At 53.0% G+C, this 18,833-nt stretch overlaps 1 protein-coding gene across 1 annotated transcript in view; it reads right to left on the bottom strand.

Annotated features, from left to right (window-relative positions):
• LRRC75A (leucine rich repeat containing 75A) overlaps window positions 1–4,256 on the bottom strand; it is a 57,593-nt gene extending 53,337 nt beyond the window's left edge. Inside the window, exon 1 of the mRNA XM_039720772.1 lies at window positions 3,485–4,256. Coding sequence (XP_039576706.1) covers window positions 3,485–3,748 — 264 coding nt within the window. The 5' untranslated portion in view covers window positions 3,749–4,256. The remainder of the gene's footprint in view (window positions 1–3,484) is intronic.
• Window positions 4,257–18,833: the final 14,577 nt, after the last annotated feature.

Below are 18,833 nucleotides of genomic sequence, written 5' to 3'. Positions count from 1 at the left end.
GTATGGGGGAGAAAATAAAAGAGTAAAAATAAAAAGTGACACGCTCTGTAAGGCTAAAACCGATCCTGCTCTGCAGCTGGTGGTACTGGGAATAGTGGAGCTGGAATTCTCCCACCTGGATGGAGTGAGGGGTCTGAGAGTGGGTTCCCATGTCCCAAGTGCTGGACACCCTGAATAAATTCATTTTTTAGCCTCTCCCTGCAGCAGCTCCCTGTTGGAAAGCAGGGAAGATGCTGCCAGGTAAACCTGGGAAGTCACTTCATGGCAGATAAATTCCAAGTTATTCCGTGCAGGAATTACTTCCAGCAGCTCCCTCCAGGTCACTAGCAAGCCTCTGGCAACCCACAACACCAGCCTAAAGCAAATGTTAATTATTTCAGTGTCTTTCCACTGCATTTATGCCAAAGGCATCCTCCCTGCAGCACCGTGAGGGAAAACACCTCGGCCAAGGAGAGCAGCAGGCACTTGGTGGGATTTGGGGGATTTGAATTTTGCAGTGTGGGGTTTGGGCTCCAGAGCAGAAAGAAGGAAAAAGAAATGAGTATTCTGTGTCTCAGGAGCTCGATGTTAAATTAGCCTGGCTGTGCCAGAGGAGCACAAACCCTTTGGAATGGCTGCTGGCAGCAGGAATAACAGGAGTGTTATTTTGGGGGCAGGCAGTGGGATCAAATTGCCTCCACAGCAGAGACCACTGCTGACCTCTCTGAGGAAGCAAAGTCTGTCTGCTCTTCATGCTTTTTATATTTTTAAACAACAACAAAAAAATCACTTTGTATCTCAGTATTTTATAGTTGTTTGCAACCTCCAGGCAATCCCAGAAACACAAATTAATCCTTACAGGAGCCTGTAAGGAGAACAGCATAGCTCCCACCTCAGGGGAGGGAGAAGGATGGATAAATTCTAAATAAATTCTAAGTAAATGGGTGGAATGCCAAGGCCACAGTGGACATTGGTGCCAGTGGTGGGACTGGAAGGGCAGGACTTGCTCCAGCAGGTTTAAAATGCAGCATTGCAGCCCTGCCCTGCTTATCAAACACAGCTTTTGTGGGAGCAAAAAAAGCCCCCCAAACCTTGTCTTGAAGAGGGTGTTATGTCACAGAGACCTGAAAACCAAAGATTTTCAGCTCTGGCCATGTGCTCATCCTGCTCCAAAAAAACCTGTGGAGCCTCTCCAAAGGCAGGGATGCTGTCACCCACCCCTCAGCAGCACGCTGGGCTGGCTTCAAAGCCAGCTGAAGTCAGTGGAAAGGCTCCCAGTGACCTAAATGCCTGGGATTTTAAAAAATCTCTGCTGAGAGCTGGGCACCAGGTCACTGGGTTTGCTGGGAAAACCCCAGTTTTGCTGGAAAACATCGAGTTTTGCAGCAGCACCTACATGGAGCACAGTCCCTCTGCGGGGGACACCCTAAAAATGGCTCAGGGAAAAGTCTCTGCCCCACCAGGCTCATCCATCCACCCCTTTCCACAGGGGGAAGCTCGTCCTTCTCCCCAAATCCTCCCTTTCAGGCTGAGACACTGCCAGGGCTCAGCTCTGGAAGGCTCCTGCTGGAGTGGGAACAGCCCAAGTGGTGCCTTGGAGCCACCAGTGCCCTCCCAAAGCATCCCCTCCCAAATCCAGCTGCTGGAAAAGCCCAGAGCAGCCAGGATTTGTTCAGTGGGGCATCCCACATCCCCTCCCTGGAGGCAGGGATTAATATCACCTCATTAAAAACCTGCCTGGAGTCTATTATAGTATCTAGGACAAAGAGTTCTCTATTTTGACACTCTAAGATATATTTTATCAGAGCGAGCTCTTCAGAGACACTCACTGCCAGAGATGCACCTGACTGTAACAGGTTCCTTGCTTCCCCCAGCAGTTTAAGATTCATTTTTAGCTTTTTCTTCCCAATCTCCAGCGAGGTGAGAGGGTTCCCCCATGGTCAGGTTTGTCATTAGGGCGTCCATGGTGACACATCCCAGCTCCCTCACTCTGCACACAGAGTGAGGACAGACCTGAGCATCGCTGAGAAAAACCAGTCTGGAGCCAGGGAGAACGTGAGAGTGATTCCTGGCACTTTGCAGGCCCCAAGATTTATTTTTTGGGGAGGTGTTTGAGATAAACACCCTCTAAAATTAGCACCTGCCCTTCTGCCAGCTCCAATGGGCTGCGACAACGATAAAGATTTGGCGTGGCTGAGAGGGTGCAACATTTGGGCTCTGATCTGCTGCCCAGCTCAACCCCCACGGTCCCACAGATCCCAAATGGAGAGATCACTGTCCCAGGGAATTCCACCCCCAACTCCCAGAGAGGCAGCACACTCATCTCAGGGAAAGCATTTTATCCCAAAGTTGAAAGTGGGGAGAGTTTTCCATTTAAAAAAAACCAGAAATCATATGACACAGTTCAGATTTCTCAGCTGGGCTGCTCTAAAGATAATCCTAAACCTGCAGGGCAGAGGGAGAAATGGAAGTGGGCTGAATGGGGACATGCCCCAAGCAACACATCCACTAGCTGAAAAGTTACCTGGACCAGAAAATGGAGGGAGGAAATGCTATCAGCAAAAAACCCGCTAGCAGCAAACCCCAAACCCAAAATCCCAAAAGAAAACCAGACTGGACCAGTCCCATGGCCAGACTATAGGGCAGGAAAGCAGCTCCCATGCCCAGCAGAGATCGGAACAACTTTTCCCCGGGTGGCAGAACTGGTTACACCGAGCAGCCCAGGGAGAAAACAAACCCGGGCTGGAAGATGGATCTGCTCGAGGTTTGCATGGAAAACTCGCTGCTCCTCAAAGCCCTGCGCACCCCAGAGCCTTGAAAACGCCCAGAGCACTCGGGGGTTTTTATCAGCACCTATCAGCAGGAAAGATTAAATGCTAATTTGCTTTTCTGTTTGCTCACAGCAACTTTCCGTCCTGTTGCTTCCCAGCTAATGCCCAGCTCAAACAGATTTTTTCAAGGCAAAAGGTCTCGGGCTCCCTGCAATTAATTCCCCACTTCCCCAGAGCTTCTCGTTCCTCCCAGCCTCAGTCAACACCAGCAAAACTCCACCAGGCGATTGTGCGCCAAAAAGATAAAAAAGCAACGCTGCCAGCTCTGGGTATTTCTAAGCCAGCAAGAAAAGAGCGGATTCTCAAAAGCTGCCAGCTCCAATTGCCTCGGCGCTTTCACGGAGCTGCCTGAAACACCAAACTTTTGGAAAGTTGAGTGGGAACCACTCTGAGTAAGCTGCAAACCCCAGAGCCACCAGCAAGAAAGGGAAGGGGGGAAAAATACACCCGGCAGCGTTTGCTCGCTGCAGACAAGGCAGAGCAGCTCCCCGGGGGTATTTCCCCCTCTGTGACACCCTGACCACCCTGCAGCTCCTCAGCCACTTCCCCAAAATTGCGCCGGCGAGTCGGAGCCGCAGGCGCGGAGCGTGGCCCCCGAAAGCAGCACGGCGAGCTGCTGCTCGGCTCTTCCCCCAGCGCAGCCCCTTCCCCCGGGGAAAGCCGCCCCTGCTCACCTGCCGCAGGTTCTTCAGCAGCTCGGTGGCCTCCTCCTGCCTGCCCTGCTTGACCAGCAGCAGCATGTCCTGGATCATGCAGATCCGCCGGTGGTACGGGGGCAGGCTGGCGCCGGCGCCCTTCCCGAACTTCTCGCCCGACTTGGCCACCAGGGAAGCCAGGAAATCCCCCCTTTCCCTGGGGGCCACCTTCTTGCGGTGGTGGCCCGGGGGGCTCTCCCCGGCGCTGCCCGGCTGGCAGCCCTTGGTCTGCTTGGTGCCCATGGCCAGCGGCTCCCGCAGCCCGGGGCCGCATGCAAGGGGCGGCGAGCCCGGGGGGCACCGAGGGGCCTGGGGGATGCACCAAGGGGTCCGGGGGATGCACCAAGGGGTCCGGGGGATGCACAAAGAAGGGGTGGGAGGCGCGGGAGGTTCCGAGGATGCCCGGGGGGCTCAGCAGAGGGCTCGCTGCCCGGCGGCGGGGCGGCTCCGCTCCGGCAGGCGGAGGATGGGGCGGCTGCCGCCGGCCGGGAGGAGCCGCGGCTCGGCCCCTCCGCTCCGCTCCATCGCCGGCAGAGGCGTCCAAGCCGGATCCGGGCAGCTCCGGGCAGCTCCGGGCGCTGCCTCGGCGAAGCGGCGGCGGCTCCTCCGCGCAGCCTCCTCCCGCTGCCGAGGGGTCCCCCGGGGGTCCCTCCGGGCGCGGGGGGCGGCGGCCGAGGCTCGGGGGCAACTGTTGCGCTCCGGGGGCTCCCCCGGAGGCGGCGCGGCTCGGCTCGGCTCGGCCCGGCCGGCTCGGGGCGCTCGGAGCGGGGAGAGCCGGGGGAGGGCCGGGGGCGGGCACCGTGCACCGAGGCAGGGCTTGCGGAGGAAGCCGCGGCCGGACGGGGCTCGTCCTTCCTTCCCCGCGGGCCGGGGGCTCCGCACGCCCCGCGGGGGATGCTCCGGGCGGGGGCAGCGGGACGGGCAGGCGGCACCCCCGGGGCATCCCCGCCGGGGTTCCCGGGGAGGGATTCCCGCTGCAGCCTCATCGCCCGGGGGATCTGACGGCTTTCGGTCCCTCGGGGATGTGCCCGGCCCCCCGCCTGTCCCCTGCGGGTGATGCTGGCGCTCCGCGCTGCCACGCCGAGCCTGGCTGCTCCTGCACCCGCTGCCCTGCCTCTCCTGCAGCCCTGCTGCCCGTCTGGACATCACCACCTGTGCCCCCTCCCCATCCCCATCCACCCCTCCCTTGCACGTGCTGCTCCTTCCAGCCGCTCCCCAGCCGGTGTTCCTTCACTCCTGGTGTGTGTTCCTTCACTCCTGGTGTGTGTTCCTTCACTCCTGCTGTTCCTTCACTCCTGGTGTGTGTTCCACCACTCCTGATCTCTCAGCCTCCCTTCACTCCTGGTGTGTGTTCCTTCACTCCTGGTGTGTGTTCCTTCACTCCTGCTGTTCCTTCACTCCTGGTGTGTGTTCCACCACTCCTGGTGTGTGTTCCAACACTCCTGGTGTGTGTTCCAACACTCCTGATCTCTCAGCCTCCCCTGGCCGGGCTCAGGGCATGGACTGGAGCTCCCTGACAAAGCTCCCGGTGAGCAGCTCCTGCAGCCAGGCTCTGCTCCCCTGCTGCAGGACACAGGTTGCTCCAGAAGGGCCTGGGAGGGATCAGCTTTGGGGTGATGAGGCCCCAGCAGTGGCCTCAGACCCTCTGCTGGTGTGAGGGGATGGTTCCCGGCGCAGAAACATTTTGCATTTATTTTAAAAAAGAATCACAAAGCAATGAGGGGATGTTTTCCAATGCAGAAACACTTTGCAATGTTTTTAAAAAGAATCCCACGTGAGAAGTTTTTGCCTCCCTGCATCCCGTGCAATGGCACATCCCCGAGCACACAAATTCCACCTTACTGTGACGGATAAAAGGCAGCTCTCCCCCACCACCAGAGAGCTGGAGGCCCCTGCAATTGTTCCTCAAACTCGACTCATTCTGAGCCGCAGACCACGAGAACAGCACAGCCCCAGTGACTTCACCAGGGTTTGGCTCTGCTCTGCAGAGCTGTGCTGCACATGAGCCAAAACCCGGGTGTCTTCCCCCAAAAACACAGCTCAGGGGCCAAAAACTCCAGTTCATACTTCACCCATAGCCAAGTCAGATGAGGGAACAGGTGATGCCTCAGGTTTTAGCTTTTATATTTTTCACATTCTGTGCTGCCTTAGGTGTAGCTCTGAGGTTCATATCAGGCGTTACCAAGTTCCCTTCACAGGGCAGGCAGACACAACAATCCTTTTCCAGCCTGACCAAGGACAACTGTTACAAGCTGCAGGCCCAAAAAATACAAACAAGGGTTGTTGTTGAGGGGCTTGGGCCTTCAAAGAGACAGCAGCAGTTGCTGGCTGCAGTAAAGTTGTTTATTGCACGAATGCAAGGAGTTCAGAGTAATTGTTAAAGTCCCTGCTAAAAGCTTTCTGGCACAGAGTCCTGATGTTTTGAGCAGAAGTAGCAAAAGCTGCAGCCACTATCTCTTTTTCTTCTTCTTCTTCTTCATCATCTGCACCCCATTACAGGAGCTTTTTATTCATAAATCATCCAATCAGCTAAAAACACGATTCTGAAACTTTCTTTCTACACCAATCTGAACTTAATTCTAATGTACGAAAGTAGTGTCAGTCCTCACACAAAATCTTACATATATAATTTTATCTATTTATGTAAATGGTACCATCTGTGTTCTTACCCAAAATCTGCATATATAATTTTATCTATTTACACAAATAGTTCTATCTATTCCATCTAGAAACCCAAGCAATGTTCTGCTATGTTTTTGTTATGTCTGGAGCGAAGTTAAACTAGGCTTTAGGGCCTTTTACTAGCTAGCACAGTCTCTTAAGGCACTCAAGATATATTTCTATTTACTTCAAACTAAAACTTACACTTCTACTTCATGTCTGTGTGGCTTAATATATTTCAGCTTCTCTAGGGGTTCTAATTCAAGCCCTGTGTTCTTTTCTCTCTCTGAGGGACTCAGAGGCTTCTACTTCATGCATTCCAACAAACAAAAAATGGAAGAGAGACAAACAAGAAGGATGTGACTGCATGGGCTAAAGCTGGCACTGGACAATGAACTGCAATCTGCAAATAGAGCAGAACTTATAAAAATGAGAGACCCTGTGACTGATTGTGCATTTTGGGACCATTTTGGTTCATTTGGGTGCAGCCCTGGCTGGGCTCTTGTGCTGCCCAAGGTGGATCCATTGAGGAGATAATTTGAATAAATCCCTGCTTTATTCTTTAGCTCTGCTCTCTAGGGCAGCCTTGTCCAGGCACCACAGGTTTGCAGGAAGCAGAGTGTGTGCTCAGAGGCCTCCCCTGGCAGTGAACGTCCCCGAGGAGGCAGGAGAGGTGGCCAAAGTCAACAGCAGGCAGTGGAAGGGTGGGAAGGGCACCTCCAGCAGCCCCTCCCTTTGGATGGAGCTCTCCTCTCTGCTGGCAGCACGGATCTGAGCAGGGATGGCAAAAAGGGGAAAAACCTTCTGTGTCCAAAAACCCCAGTGATGGAGCTTCATTTCACAGCTGGAGCCACCCCAAAATCCTTGTGCAGCTGCACCCTCAGCCCTGCTGACACACACACTCCCTCCCCAGCAGGGAAGGGGCTCCAGCCCTAAACCCTCTGCCTGTCCCCAGGTCTCATCCCAGAGCCTGTGCTTTCCTCTCTTCTGCAGGTCTGTGGTGCAGGAAGGAGCCAGCAAGGCCAGGTCACCTCTCCAACAGAAATATCCAAGGATGGAAAAGCAGCAGAAAGGGAAGCCCCGGGCAGGGCTGAGATCCCCTGCTCCCCTCACTCCCCCAGAGTGACACAGAAACACAGCATCCCATCCAGGATGGGGGGGAATGTCCTGAAGGCCCTGAGGCACGTGGAGAACCAAATCCAGCCCATCCCTGGCCTTCCACCACTTTAAAAAAGGCACTTTGTGCATTTTCAGCAGTTCCAAAGCGGCTGTTCGTGCAGCTTTGTCAGCACAGGCTGCAGGAGTGCACCAGGAGCCTCTCCAGGCCCACCCATCCCTATCCCCATCCCCATCCCCTCGGGATCCCAGGGGATGGGGCACCCTGGAGGCACAAACCTGCTCCCCAAGGAGGGGCAGGGCTGCCAAGGAGGGGGTTCTGCACAGCAACCACGGCCCTGAGTCAACAAACAAACCCCAACCTTTGCCCTCCTGACGCTTCTGCCAGCAGGGCAGGCGGGTCACCCACTGCTCCTGGCTGTTTGTGGCACACAGGACAAAGCCAGGCGGGAAAATAAAAATTAAAAAAAAAAAAAAAAAAGGCAGGAGTGTGGGGTGTGAGCTCGTTAGCAGTGCAGAGCAAACACCCCAGGAGTGTGGGAGTGTGCTGCTCAATGTGGCCAAGCTGGCCTTTGTCCCCCAAAAAAGGAAAGAAGCCCAGACGTTTCTCTCAAGGATTAGGAGAAAAGCCACCTCATAGGACCTCAGAGACTTCACCAAAAACTCGGGGTCATCTAATTGGATAGAAGCCAAAAAGTCCCGCCTGGCCCATCAGGTAGAAAAAGAAGAGAACAAAAGAGCTAAGGGCTTTTGTGAGGTGTTTATACCAGGAGCAGACCTCTGCACCTGGCTCGAGTTGTTCTGTTTGTTATTTTGCCTTTTATTAAACCTTTTTTGTTTCTAACACTGCAGCAGAGCCCATCCTGCTTATTTTATGCCACCAAAGTATTGGCGAAGCTGTCCTTTGGTGTGTTAAGTTTCCTTTTGAAGGCTTATGAGAACTGGCCCAAGAAAAAGAAACCTAACACAGCAGAGCTGGGTTTTTGTCTCTCAGGGGTGCAAAGGAACACCCAGGGCAGCAGGGGATGAGCCCCGGGCTGGTGGGAGACGTGCAGATCCCTCAGGATCCCCATCCCAGAGCTTTATTCCCTCCTACACCAAACCCCCTGAACCCACAGGATTTTCCAGAGGTGCTCAGGACACCCAAACCAGCCATGCAGAGAGGGAAATCCTCCTGTGCCGGGAGCCAGGGCTGTCCCAGCAGCTCTGAGCACTGAAATATTCTGCTGAACTCAGCCCAGGGCAGATCCCCCTCAGTGCAGATGTGTGCAAACTGCAAATTTTTTAAAAGGATTTTAAAAGGACAAAAAGCCATCCTCATCCTAAGCTGGATTCAATTGGGCTCTGACAGCAGACAGGGTGGAAGTGCTGTGAGATAAAATTGCAGATGAACTAAACTCCAGATTAAAGGGGGCAATAAAATGATGAGAAGCATCACGTGAGAGGTGTTTTGAAGGAGAAATGAAAGAATCTCAGGTAGAATATTCGTGTTTCCTCCTGGCAGTGGATGAAATCTTCCTGTGTTCACCTTTGAATTAATTCCCTGCCTTTGGCCTCAGCTGCAAAAGGGAGAAGAATTGAAAAAATATCCCCAAAGCAAGGGGGAACCTGAGCAGCCAGAGAAATATTGCTGCAATAGAGTCCTGAAATCTGCCCTGAGCTCTGGCATCTGATTTCAGCACGGCCCAGGGTCACAGAGGGGCCAGGGAGGAGGAAAATAAACTGTTCCCCACGTGGGAGGAAAAGTGACCACAGAGGGGACAGAGCTGCCAAAATCCCCAAAGCACCACGTGGAAAATTCCCTTCTTAGTTTTTAATTTGCTGCACCTCGTCCCTTTCATGGCACTGAAACAACTGTACCTGTACAAGAATTTTTAAAAGAAAATAATTGACATAAAAAACAAACCCAAGTTCCCTTCCAAGCAATTCAGCTGCCACAGGTGGAAATTGGGATTTTTCATGGCCAAACCAATTTAATTCCTAAAATGTTCCACCACCCCCTTACCCCACCAGCAGCTCCTGCTCCTGCTCCACTGCCCTCAGCAGGCACGAGAGGGTCCCTCCAATGTCCCTTGTGAAGATTTTAACTCTAAAATATTGAAATTCCAGCAAAGGTTTTACTGATTTCTCAGAGAATTAACGGGGGAATTTCTCGGTTTAGGTTTTGGAGTGATGGTTGTTCATTTGTCTGGGGTTTTTTGTCACTAATGAGTGTTTAGTTGTTTAATCCCACCAGAAGAGCAGAAAAATATTTGTTAGATTCCAGAAGTGTTCCCTCAATCCAAAGGGATGGGCTGTGGAGGAGTTTGCTTGTGGTCCTGGAAAAAGGATCATGGAAAAGGGATCTTGGAAAAAGGGAACATGGAAAAGGGATCCTGGAAAAGGATCATGGAAAAGGGAACATGGAAAAGGGATCCTGGAAAAGGATACTGAAAAAGGGATTCTGACAAAGAAACCTTGGAAAAGGGATCCTGAAAAACTGATCCTGGAAAGGGATGCTGGCAAAAGGATCAGGGAAAAGGGATCCTGGAAAGGGATCCCCATGGGAGGATGGATCCCAAAATGTTCTTCCCAGCTGATCCCTCAGGGGCAGCGTGGCCTCCCTATCCCTGGGGATCAAATCCACCAGAAACACTTCTCCATCCTCATCTTTTCCCAAATCCAGGTGCTCTCCCCCTCTCCCCCAAGATTTCCCATGCAGAATGTTCCCAGGCAAACTCAGCCCCTTGACCCTGAGCCAGACCAGAGCTCCCTCAGGCAGCATCCCTCCTCCCTCTGGGACAGCTCCGGCTCTTTCCCGCTCCCAGGCCTGCATCCCGTGTTTATAAAACCCTAACTCTGTTTACACACAGGCCAAAAGTTGTTTAGCACGAGGTTAAAGCTGCCAGGCATTTTTCTGGAGTCATCTGGACAAGGCACCCTTTGCTTCCCTTCCAGCAGGAGTGGGAATTCCTTGGGGAATTTCTTTGGGGTGCAGGGAACAGCGCTGCCCAGAGAGGCTTTGGGAAAAAGGGCAGGGAGCTCTGGAGAACGGTGCAGAGAGGATTTGGGATGGGAATTGTGGCTTTGTGTAGCATGGATTTGGGAGCCAGCACTTTGGGAAGCATGTCCTTGGATTTTTCCTGGAGTTTTGTGCATCCCCTGCCAGGCTCCAGCCCCAGATCCATGATGGGATGTGAGCAGGGGATCCCTGAGAGGGGAACCCCCCCAGGACCAGCCCTGCTCCTGGGAATGCTTTGGCAGGATTCCTTTGGCAAGATCCCTTTCCAAGATCCCCTCTCTGGGATCTCTTTTGAGGATTCCTTTGCCAGGATTGCTTTTTCAGAACCCCTTTTCCAAGATTACTTTTCCACAATCCCTTTAGCAGGATTTCTTTTCCAGGATCCCTTTTCTAGGGTCACTTTGCCAGCATCCCTTTGGCAAGATCCCTTTTCCAACATCCCCTGCCCAGCATCACAGTTCCAGGATCCCTTTCCAGGATCCCTTTCCAGGATCCTTTAGACCTAAAATGTAAGGAAAATACAAAAGCAGCGCTAAGGAATGTGGATCTACTTCCCCTTTCCCCTTCGTGGCATTGCTCAGCATCCCAGGGGTACTCAGGACAGGAAAATATCCCGGAACTGGAAGCAGCACATTCTGAAATGCAGTCCCTGGACTTCAGCTTTGAGGAATTAAAAGCAACAACCACCAGAACTCAGGAATTGGAATACTAAAACCTCAGCGACCATCCAGCCATGGCTCAGAGCTTTGGCTTTGCAGAGGCTGCAGACCCTTTCCAGAGCAGCATTTTTAGGGTCCCCCTCATCAGCACAGTGATGATTTCACAGCTTTTCCACACCCCAGAGCCTCTTTTAGCAGCTCCTCCCACTGAGAACCCCTCCCCGGCACAACCAGACTCTCTGGGATTATTTTTTTTCCACTACAAATTAACCCAAAGCCACAAAAAGGTTCAGCAAGGAGAAGAGAAAGCTCATCAAGCAGCAGATGGTGACAGTCCTGAGCAGCCCAGAGGCCTCTTCCCTGCTTGGCCTTAGCCTTAATCTAGATAAAAGCCCTCTCTTCTCCAGCTAAGAGCTGATTTTGCACAGTAAGAAGATGAGGGTGTTAAAACGTGCAGAGCAGGGGGAGTGTTGCTATTTTGAGACAGGGCTGAGACTTCTCAAGGCCCAACTGGTTCATTTATTGCCCTGGATATTCCCAATTTCTCCCTCTTTTTCACCTGGGATAACCCATGGTCCCTTGGAAAAGAAGAGTCAACACTCCTCAGAGTTGTTTCAGTTGGTTGTGAACCCCCAAAATAATTTTGCCAAGGTGTGTTCACATTTCCAGGAATCCATCCATCCATCCATCCATCCATCATCCATCCATCCATCATCCATCATCCATCATCCATCCATCCATCATCCATCATCCATCATCCATCCATCCATCATCCATCATCCATCATCCATCCATCCATCATCCATCATCCATCATCCATCCATCCATCATCCATCATCCATCATCCATCCATCCATCATCCATCATCCATCATCCATCCATCCATCATCCATCATCCATCATCCATCCATCCATCATCCATCATCCATCATCCATCCATCCATCATCCATCATCCATCATCCATCCATCCATCATCCATCATCCATCATCCATCCATCCATCATCCATCATCCATCATCCATCCATCCATCATCCATCATCCATCATCCATCCATCCATCATCCATCATCCCTCATCCATCCATCCATCCATCCATCCACAGGAGATGACCCCACTGGTACCAGATCCCTGGATAAGCAAGGCCAAACACCCAAAACAGACCCCAAACCCATCAGAGGCAGAAGATTCCTGGTTTAAATGATCGTTTTGGCTCTGCTGAGAGGGTTCTTCTCTGTTGTGGCTTTGGAAGCAAATAAATCACTTTGCCTTCCTTTTACATCTATTTACAAATAAATCAAATAAACTTTTTCTTTTTTTTTTTACAAGTAGTTTTGGTTGGTTTTTTTCTTTGCAAATAAAACAAATAAATCACTTTACAGCCTCAAAAATGCCCCCTGCCACTTCCAGACCTCCACCCTGGCACGATGCAGATCCCGGCATTCCCAGATGGGTTGGATTAATGAGTCACCCTCTGCTTCCAGCACCTCTGGAAGCCCAAGAAATGAAATTGAACCCCTCTAACACGTTCTTGGCATCTCCCAGGAGGCTCAACCACACAAATCCCAACCCTTCCACTTGCCAGGAGGAAAAGCAACCCCTCCTAAGAGCACGGGGAGTTTTGGGTGAGGAGCTGGCTGGACAGGGGAGGGTTTCCCACTTCCAGGAATGCCGAAGGTTGCAGCTTTCCTGGCAGCTCTCTGCAACAGCTGAAACGCCCCGGGCTGGAGGCTGGAAGTGGCTGATTTTGGGGAAATGAGCAGAACCAGGCCCAGGGCACCCTCCCCCTGCAGCGAGAGCAGCAGGGAGGGATGATTCCCAAAATCTCTTGGCAGCAAGGTCACATCTGGATTTGCAATCGATGGCAAAATTGGCAGCAAGGCTGTGCACAGGGAGTGGGGCTGGGAGGAGGAGGAAGAGGAGGAAGAGGAGAAAGAGGAGAAGGAGAAGGAGAAGGAGAAGGAGAAGGAGAAGGAGAAGGAGAAGGAGAAGGAGAAGGAGAAGGAGAAGGAGAAGGAGAAGGAGAAGGAGGCAGCATTTCTCAAAGCCCTGGAGGACACAGCCCCAGCAGAGAAATCTCTCCAGCAGGAACTCGCTGCCTCTCCTGGGCTGTCCCAGCCAGCTCTGGAAGCCCTGTACTCCCAACATCAACATCTGCAAGCTGCTCTCAGGAAAATCTGGCCAAAAATAGCAGAGATGTGCTGTCCTCAAGAGCCACAAACTTCTGACCCCATGAGGTCACACCGTGGAGAGCACTCATCACACACCTCCTGCCCAAAGCAGGGCATGAGCCACAGAAAGAGCGATTCAGCCTGCCCAGAAGTGTTGGTTTCAGTGAGTTTTTGATCTCAGTTCCTGATCCTGCTCAAAGGCAGCAGCTCACCCCACTCAGCAGAGCCTGTCCCCATCCCTGCCAGCCCCCGAAGGACAGCGCTCCCCACGCCTGGGAGCTGGGATCTGCTGGTTGAAATATTCCCGGAGTTCCAGCAGGACTCGGGAATCCGCGGGGAGGTGGCAGGGCAGGGCAGGGCAGCCCCTCGGGGACAGCGCTGCCACCAGGAAGGCGAGCCTGGGCTTCCTTTGGGGCAGCCCTGAAGCTGAGCTCCGGTTTTGCTCAGTCTGCAGAGCCACAAACGGCTGGAGGCTGGGCCGGCATCAGCATCAAATCCACCCGGGCTGTGCCACTGATGCACCCCCAGCCCGCGGGTGATGCACAGATCTGCCCGGATCCCGGCTCTCGGCATGGGGAATGGCTTCCCAAAGGATCCTGCTCAGATCCCGGCTCTCGGCATGGGAAATGGCTTCCCAAAGGATCCTGCTCTGATCCCGGCTCTCGGCATGGGGAATGGCTTCCCAAAGGATCCTGCTCTGATCCCGGCTCTCAGCATGGGGAATGGCTTCCCAAAGGATCCTGCCCGGATCCCGGCTCTCGGCATGGGGAATGGCTTCCCAAAGGATCCTGCCCCCTCAGCCGTGTGGAATTGTTTCCCAAAGGACCCTGCCTGGATCCCGGCTCTCAGCCGTGTGGAATTGTTTCCCAAGGATCCTGCCTTTGTCAGGGCAGCCATCCCGAGGTTCAGCGGCCCCCGGCACTGTCCCGAGCTCCAGCAATCCCGAGCTGCCGGGGGCTCCTTCCTGAGCCCCCGCCGGCACCTTGGGGCCGCTGTCATTGTCCCCAGGGCCCCTGGGAGGGATTTTCCTCTGTGCCAGCCTTCATCCCCTCTGCACACGGAATGCGGCTGGTGTCACCCCGGTGGTGGCACAGCATCCCCGCGACAGCGGCATTCCCTGCTGGGAGCTCCCAGAGATTCAGGAAGGATTCCCGAAAAACCATTCCTGCAGGAAGGATTCCCGAAAAACCGTTCCTGCAGGAAGGATTCCCGAACAGCCATTCATACGGGAAGGATTGCTGCAAACCATTTTATCCACGCACCACAGAGTGCATAAACAATTCCCGGAGCTCGCCTCGCTCCCCGCAGCAGCAGCTTCCCCCAAAACGAAGGGAGGAAGGAGAGGAGTTCCCGTGCCCATCACGGCCGGGAATCGCGGGGGTTGTGGCTTTAAATAAAGGAGGAGGGGTGGGGAAGCTCAAATCTCCCAAAGAAGGATTAATTCCCGTTGTCTTCAGGGCAGAGTTGGGCATCGGGGCTGGGTTCTGGTCGGGAAATGGTGAAGTTGCTGCCGGCAGGGGTCTGAGCCACCATCGTGGCACCAGCACCTTTGCACCCCAAATCGCTGCTGATATTAATCCTGAATTAATTCAGACCCCGTGCTTGGCAGCCAGAACCAGCACCAGGCCTGGGGCTGAGTTTCACGGTTATCACAACCGAGAAAAGCAAATCCTCGGGAATTCCTCCTTTGATCCACGGCAGGAAAAGTTTTGTCTCATTGCTTTGACCTTTGTGTTCACCGGGCTGGGCTTCCACGGGGGGATCCACAAACCCAATGTATTCCTTACGAGTTTCCTGCTCTTCCCTTTCCCTGCCTGGAAGCAAGACCTGGGGAAAACAAGATCATTCCCAGACTTTCCCCAGGCAGCTTCAGGCGTGGAATATTTGTAATTAAAAGTTCATCCGAGGCCTGGGATGCTGCTCGGGGGACACCTTGTGCCTCCCCGGAGTGCTAGGGCTGGGTTTGTGGGTTTTTTGGGAATACGGATGGGGAAGAAAGGACAAGGAATTTTGTCAGGGGGTGTTTTGCTCTCCTGCTGTGGAGCAGGGACGAGGGAGGAGCAGCAGGGCTGCACTCCTGAACCCGCAGTGACCTGGGAGCGCCTCTCCCCCTGGGACATCTCCAGGAAAAATCCCGGTTTTCACTGCCACACGGGCCCTCCGTGCACAAAACCCGGGCACTGCCCGGAGCGAGAGACCCCAGGGGAGCAGCGGGATGGGAAAACGCTGGGCTCCGGGATTTTCCCTGGGGAGCACCGGGATGGACAAAAGATTTTCCACCGCCTCCCAAAAGCATCCGGCCCCGCTCGGGGAAAGGACGGGCTCGTGCCGCCACCCAGCGGTGTCCGGGGACACCGGGAACGGGACACCGGGACAGGGACACCGGGACAGGGACACCGGGACAGGGACACCGGGAACGGGACACCGGGACAGGGACACCGGGACAGGGACACCGGGACAGGGACACCGGGAACACCGCACAGGGGCACCCGAGCACGGACACCCGGTTACGGACCCTCTCCGGACCCTTTGTCCGCCAGGATCCCCCTCCAGCCCCTCCATTCTCGGGGATCCCCCTCAGGAATCCCCGCTCCAGGATCCCCCTCCATCCTCAGCACTCCCCGCTCAGGGTTCTCCTTCCATCCCCTGCATCCTCAGGGATCCCCCTCAGGAATCCCCGCTCCGAGATCCCCCTCCATCCCCTCCATCCTTCCATTCTCAGGAATCCTCACCCCAGGATTTCCCCTCCACACCCTCAGCCCAAGGGATTCCCTCTCAGGGATTCCCTCTCCATCCTCAGGGATCCTCACCTCAGGATCTTTCCACAGCCCCTCTCTCTGCAGGGCTCCTCTTTCAGACCCTCCATCCACAGGAATTCTCCTCCAGACTCTCTGTCCTCAGGGATCCCTGTTCAGAAATCTCCCTCAGCCTCTTCCTCCACAGGAATCCCTGCCAGGGATCCTCCTTCCAGCCCCTCTGTCCTCAGGGATTCCTGCTCAGGGATCCTCCTTCCAGCCCCTCTGTCCTCAGGGATTTCTGCTCAGGGATTTCCCCTCCAGCCCCTCTGTCCTCAGGGATTTCTGCTCAGGGATTTCCCCTCCAGCCCCCGAGTCCCCTCAGGGCACAGCTCCCCCTTCCCCACTGGCATTCCTCATTTTGCCTCATCCTACAAATCCATTCCCTGCAGGAATCCCAGGTTTCTCTCCCTGACCCGGATCCACGTTTGGTCTCTCCTCATTTCCAGGCACTTTCAGGTCACCTGCACTGCCTGGGATCTCACAGAGGGTTTCCTTTTGGAAATGTGCATTTTTAAGCTGTTTTCCCCCATTCCCTGAGCTTTGAGGAACACAACCAAGCTTTCAGGAGGGTGAGGCTCAAATTTAGGGGGACATCCATTGCTCTGAGCCCCACAACAAGCCCCTACCCCCCAAAAATCACCTTTTTTAGCCATTTGTGCCTTCTAGGTGACAATTTTGTTCATGCAGAATCCAAGGACAGCCCTGTTTTTCAGTCCCTCACCTCACCTGAGCTGCTCCTGGGCTCTCAACCTTTCCCCACTGACAAAACAACTCCCTGGTGTGATTATCCCATGATACAGTGAATATTTGATCACCCTCCTCGCTATAAAACCCCTTCTTGCTGGAATATTACCAGCAGGGATCCTTTCAAAAGACAAATGACACAGAATTGTGACATTTGTTTTATTCACATACATTTTAAAAAGCTGCTCTCTGCCTTGCCTTACTCTTTTTGTCACTACAGCTTGAATCTTATTGCTATTTATTTCATGGAGGTGCCTGAATCCTGACGCAAGGAGCTAAAAAAAAGGCAGCCCAGGGAAATCTATGCTCAGATCCCAACAGTTCTGTAAAGAAACATCTTCAGAAGGTAAATAAAAGGGAATATTGGTTCTGCCAGGAAGCCTTGCAGGGCAGAGCTGGAGCAGCTGGGATGATCCAGATTTTAGCTCTCAGTTTGTCACAGCAGAGTGTAAAAACCCTTCAAAAAGGAGAAGCACAAACCAGGCTGTCCCAGCAGCCCAGGAAAGGCACAGCAGGGGAGAGGGGCTGTGCAGAGCCCCTGCAGGGACAGGGACAGCTCAGGAACGGGCTGCAGGGAGATCCAACCCTTCCTTTGGCCACCGAGCTCTTCCCAGCCTGGGCTCACAGACACTCAAGGTCAGCCTCAGACTGCACCCAAAAATTTGGCAAAAGCTGAGAGGAAGGAGCCACAATGGATCCTTTGTGTGTGTGCAGCTCCTGAGATCTCCCAGGACAGGGCTGGGGCTCAGGAATCCAAATTTTGGTGACAGCAGACAAACAAGTCCCAGGAGTTAAACAGGAAAACAGGGGCTGCTACCTTCAGATTGATTTTCTCCCTGCCAGGCAATTCATCACCAGCAAGGTTTTGATGAGTGCTGGAGGGAAAAAGAGAATTTACAACCCAAATTCAATTTCATTTTGCTGCAGATTTTTCCCTGATCTCCTCCTGTGCTCCACGTAATTTTGGTTGATTTATGAAACCTCTGCAGCCACCAGGCCGTGGAAATAAAGACAACAAGGATAAACTTCATAGTTTTTATTCTGCAAAGCAATATGCACATCTTACAAACACAAAAATTAATCTAGGAGAGAAATGTCATTTCCAAATCAGCTATTAACCATCATGCAACAAGACAAGTGAAATGTAAGAACAAAACAAAACAAAACAAAAAACAGCCATCTCGAACCCTACAATCACCTGCAGAGGGTTGAAACCAAGGCTCAGATTTTCTATGTAATGCCAAAGAAAATGGAAAAAAAAAAAAAAAGAAAATGGCAGCTTTCTAAGAACAAGAAAACACGTACAAATAGAATCAAAACTGATTCAAGTCATAGTTAAAAAGAAAAAAGAAAACAAAAAAAGGAAAGATCAATATGATCTGAACTTTAATATTAAGTTTTAACTCTTCTGTTTGGCTGCATTTAACTTTGTACATCGCCTGGGAACAATCCAATATTCCTCAGCATTCCAGCACTTGGCCTGCTGGGCACCCTGCACCTCCCTGCTGCACTGCAGGGGGCAGAAGGATAACTAAGGCCAAAAAATCCAACTTTCCCTTTTGCATCTGTGGGGGACAATCTTCAATATTCCTGGGGGTGCAGGAAGTGGGGGAGAAGTTGCCAAGGAGGTTCCTTTCATTCCCAAATGGTTTCCCAGACAGCCCAAATTCCAGCTGGGACGTTTGGAGCTGGAATTTGTTGAAGGAGAAAGGATTTGCTTTGCTTTGGGTGGTTTTTGGGTATTTCCAGGACTCCTCTCTCCCAGTCCATCTCCTATTCCTGCCTTTGGGCCCCAGATCCAGCCACCCTCAGAGGCAGCTCTTGGAGTGAGGATCAGCAAGGAAGGCTGGGCTTGTGGGATTTAGGAACAGCTCAGGAGAAGCTCTTGGCCTGTTTCACTCCCCTTTCATCCCAGGGAAGCAGCAGCAGCCCACAGCAGCATCAGGAGAAAATTGGGAGCTTCTTTTTATCCCTAAACTCCAAACCAGGCCATCTCTAAAGCTTTGCCTTAACATTCCCTGGAAGAAAACATGTCAGGTAATCCCACTTGGGGAACTGAAACTGTGGGAGGAAACAAAACTGTGACTGCTCAAACACCCTGAACACTCGTGACCTTACTGAAGTCCCAACACACACAGACCAGGAGTGGTGTCTGGAGGGAATAAACTGGGAATTTTCTG

The sequence above is a fragment of the Passer montanus genome, unplaced genomic scaffold (assembly GCF_014805655.1).
Source record: "Passer montanus isolate IOZ18808 unplaced genomic scaffold, ASM1480565v1 scaffold44, whole genome shotgun sequence".
Lineage (NCBI taxonomy): Eukaryota > Metazoa > Chordata > Aves > Passeriformes > Passeridae > Passer > Passer montanus.
The sequence above is the reverse complement of the archived record's forward strand: the minus strand, read 5'-3'. Positions and strand labels throughout refer to the sequence as shown.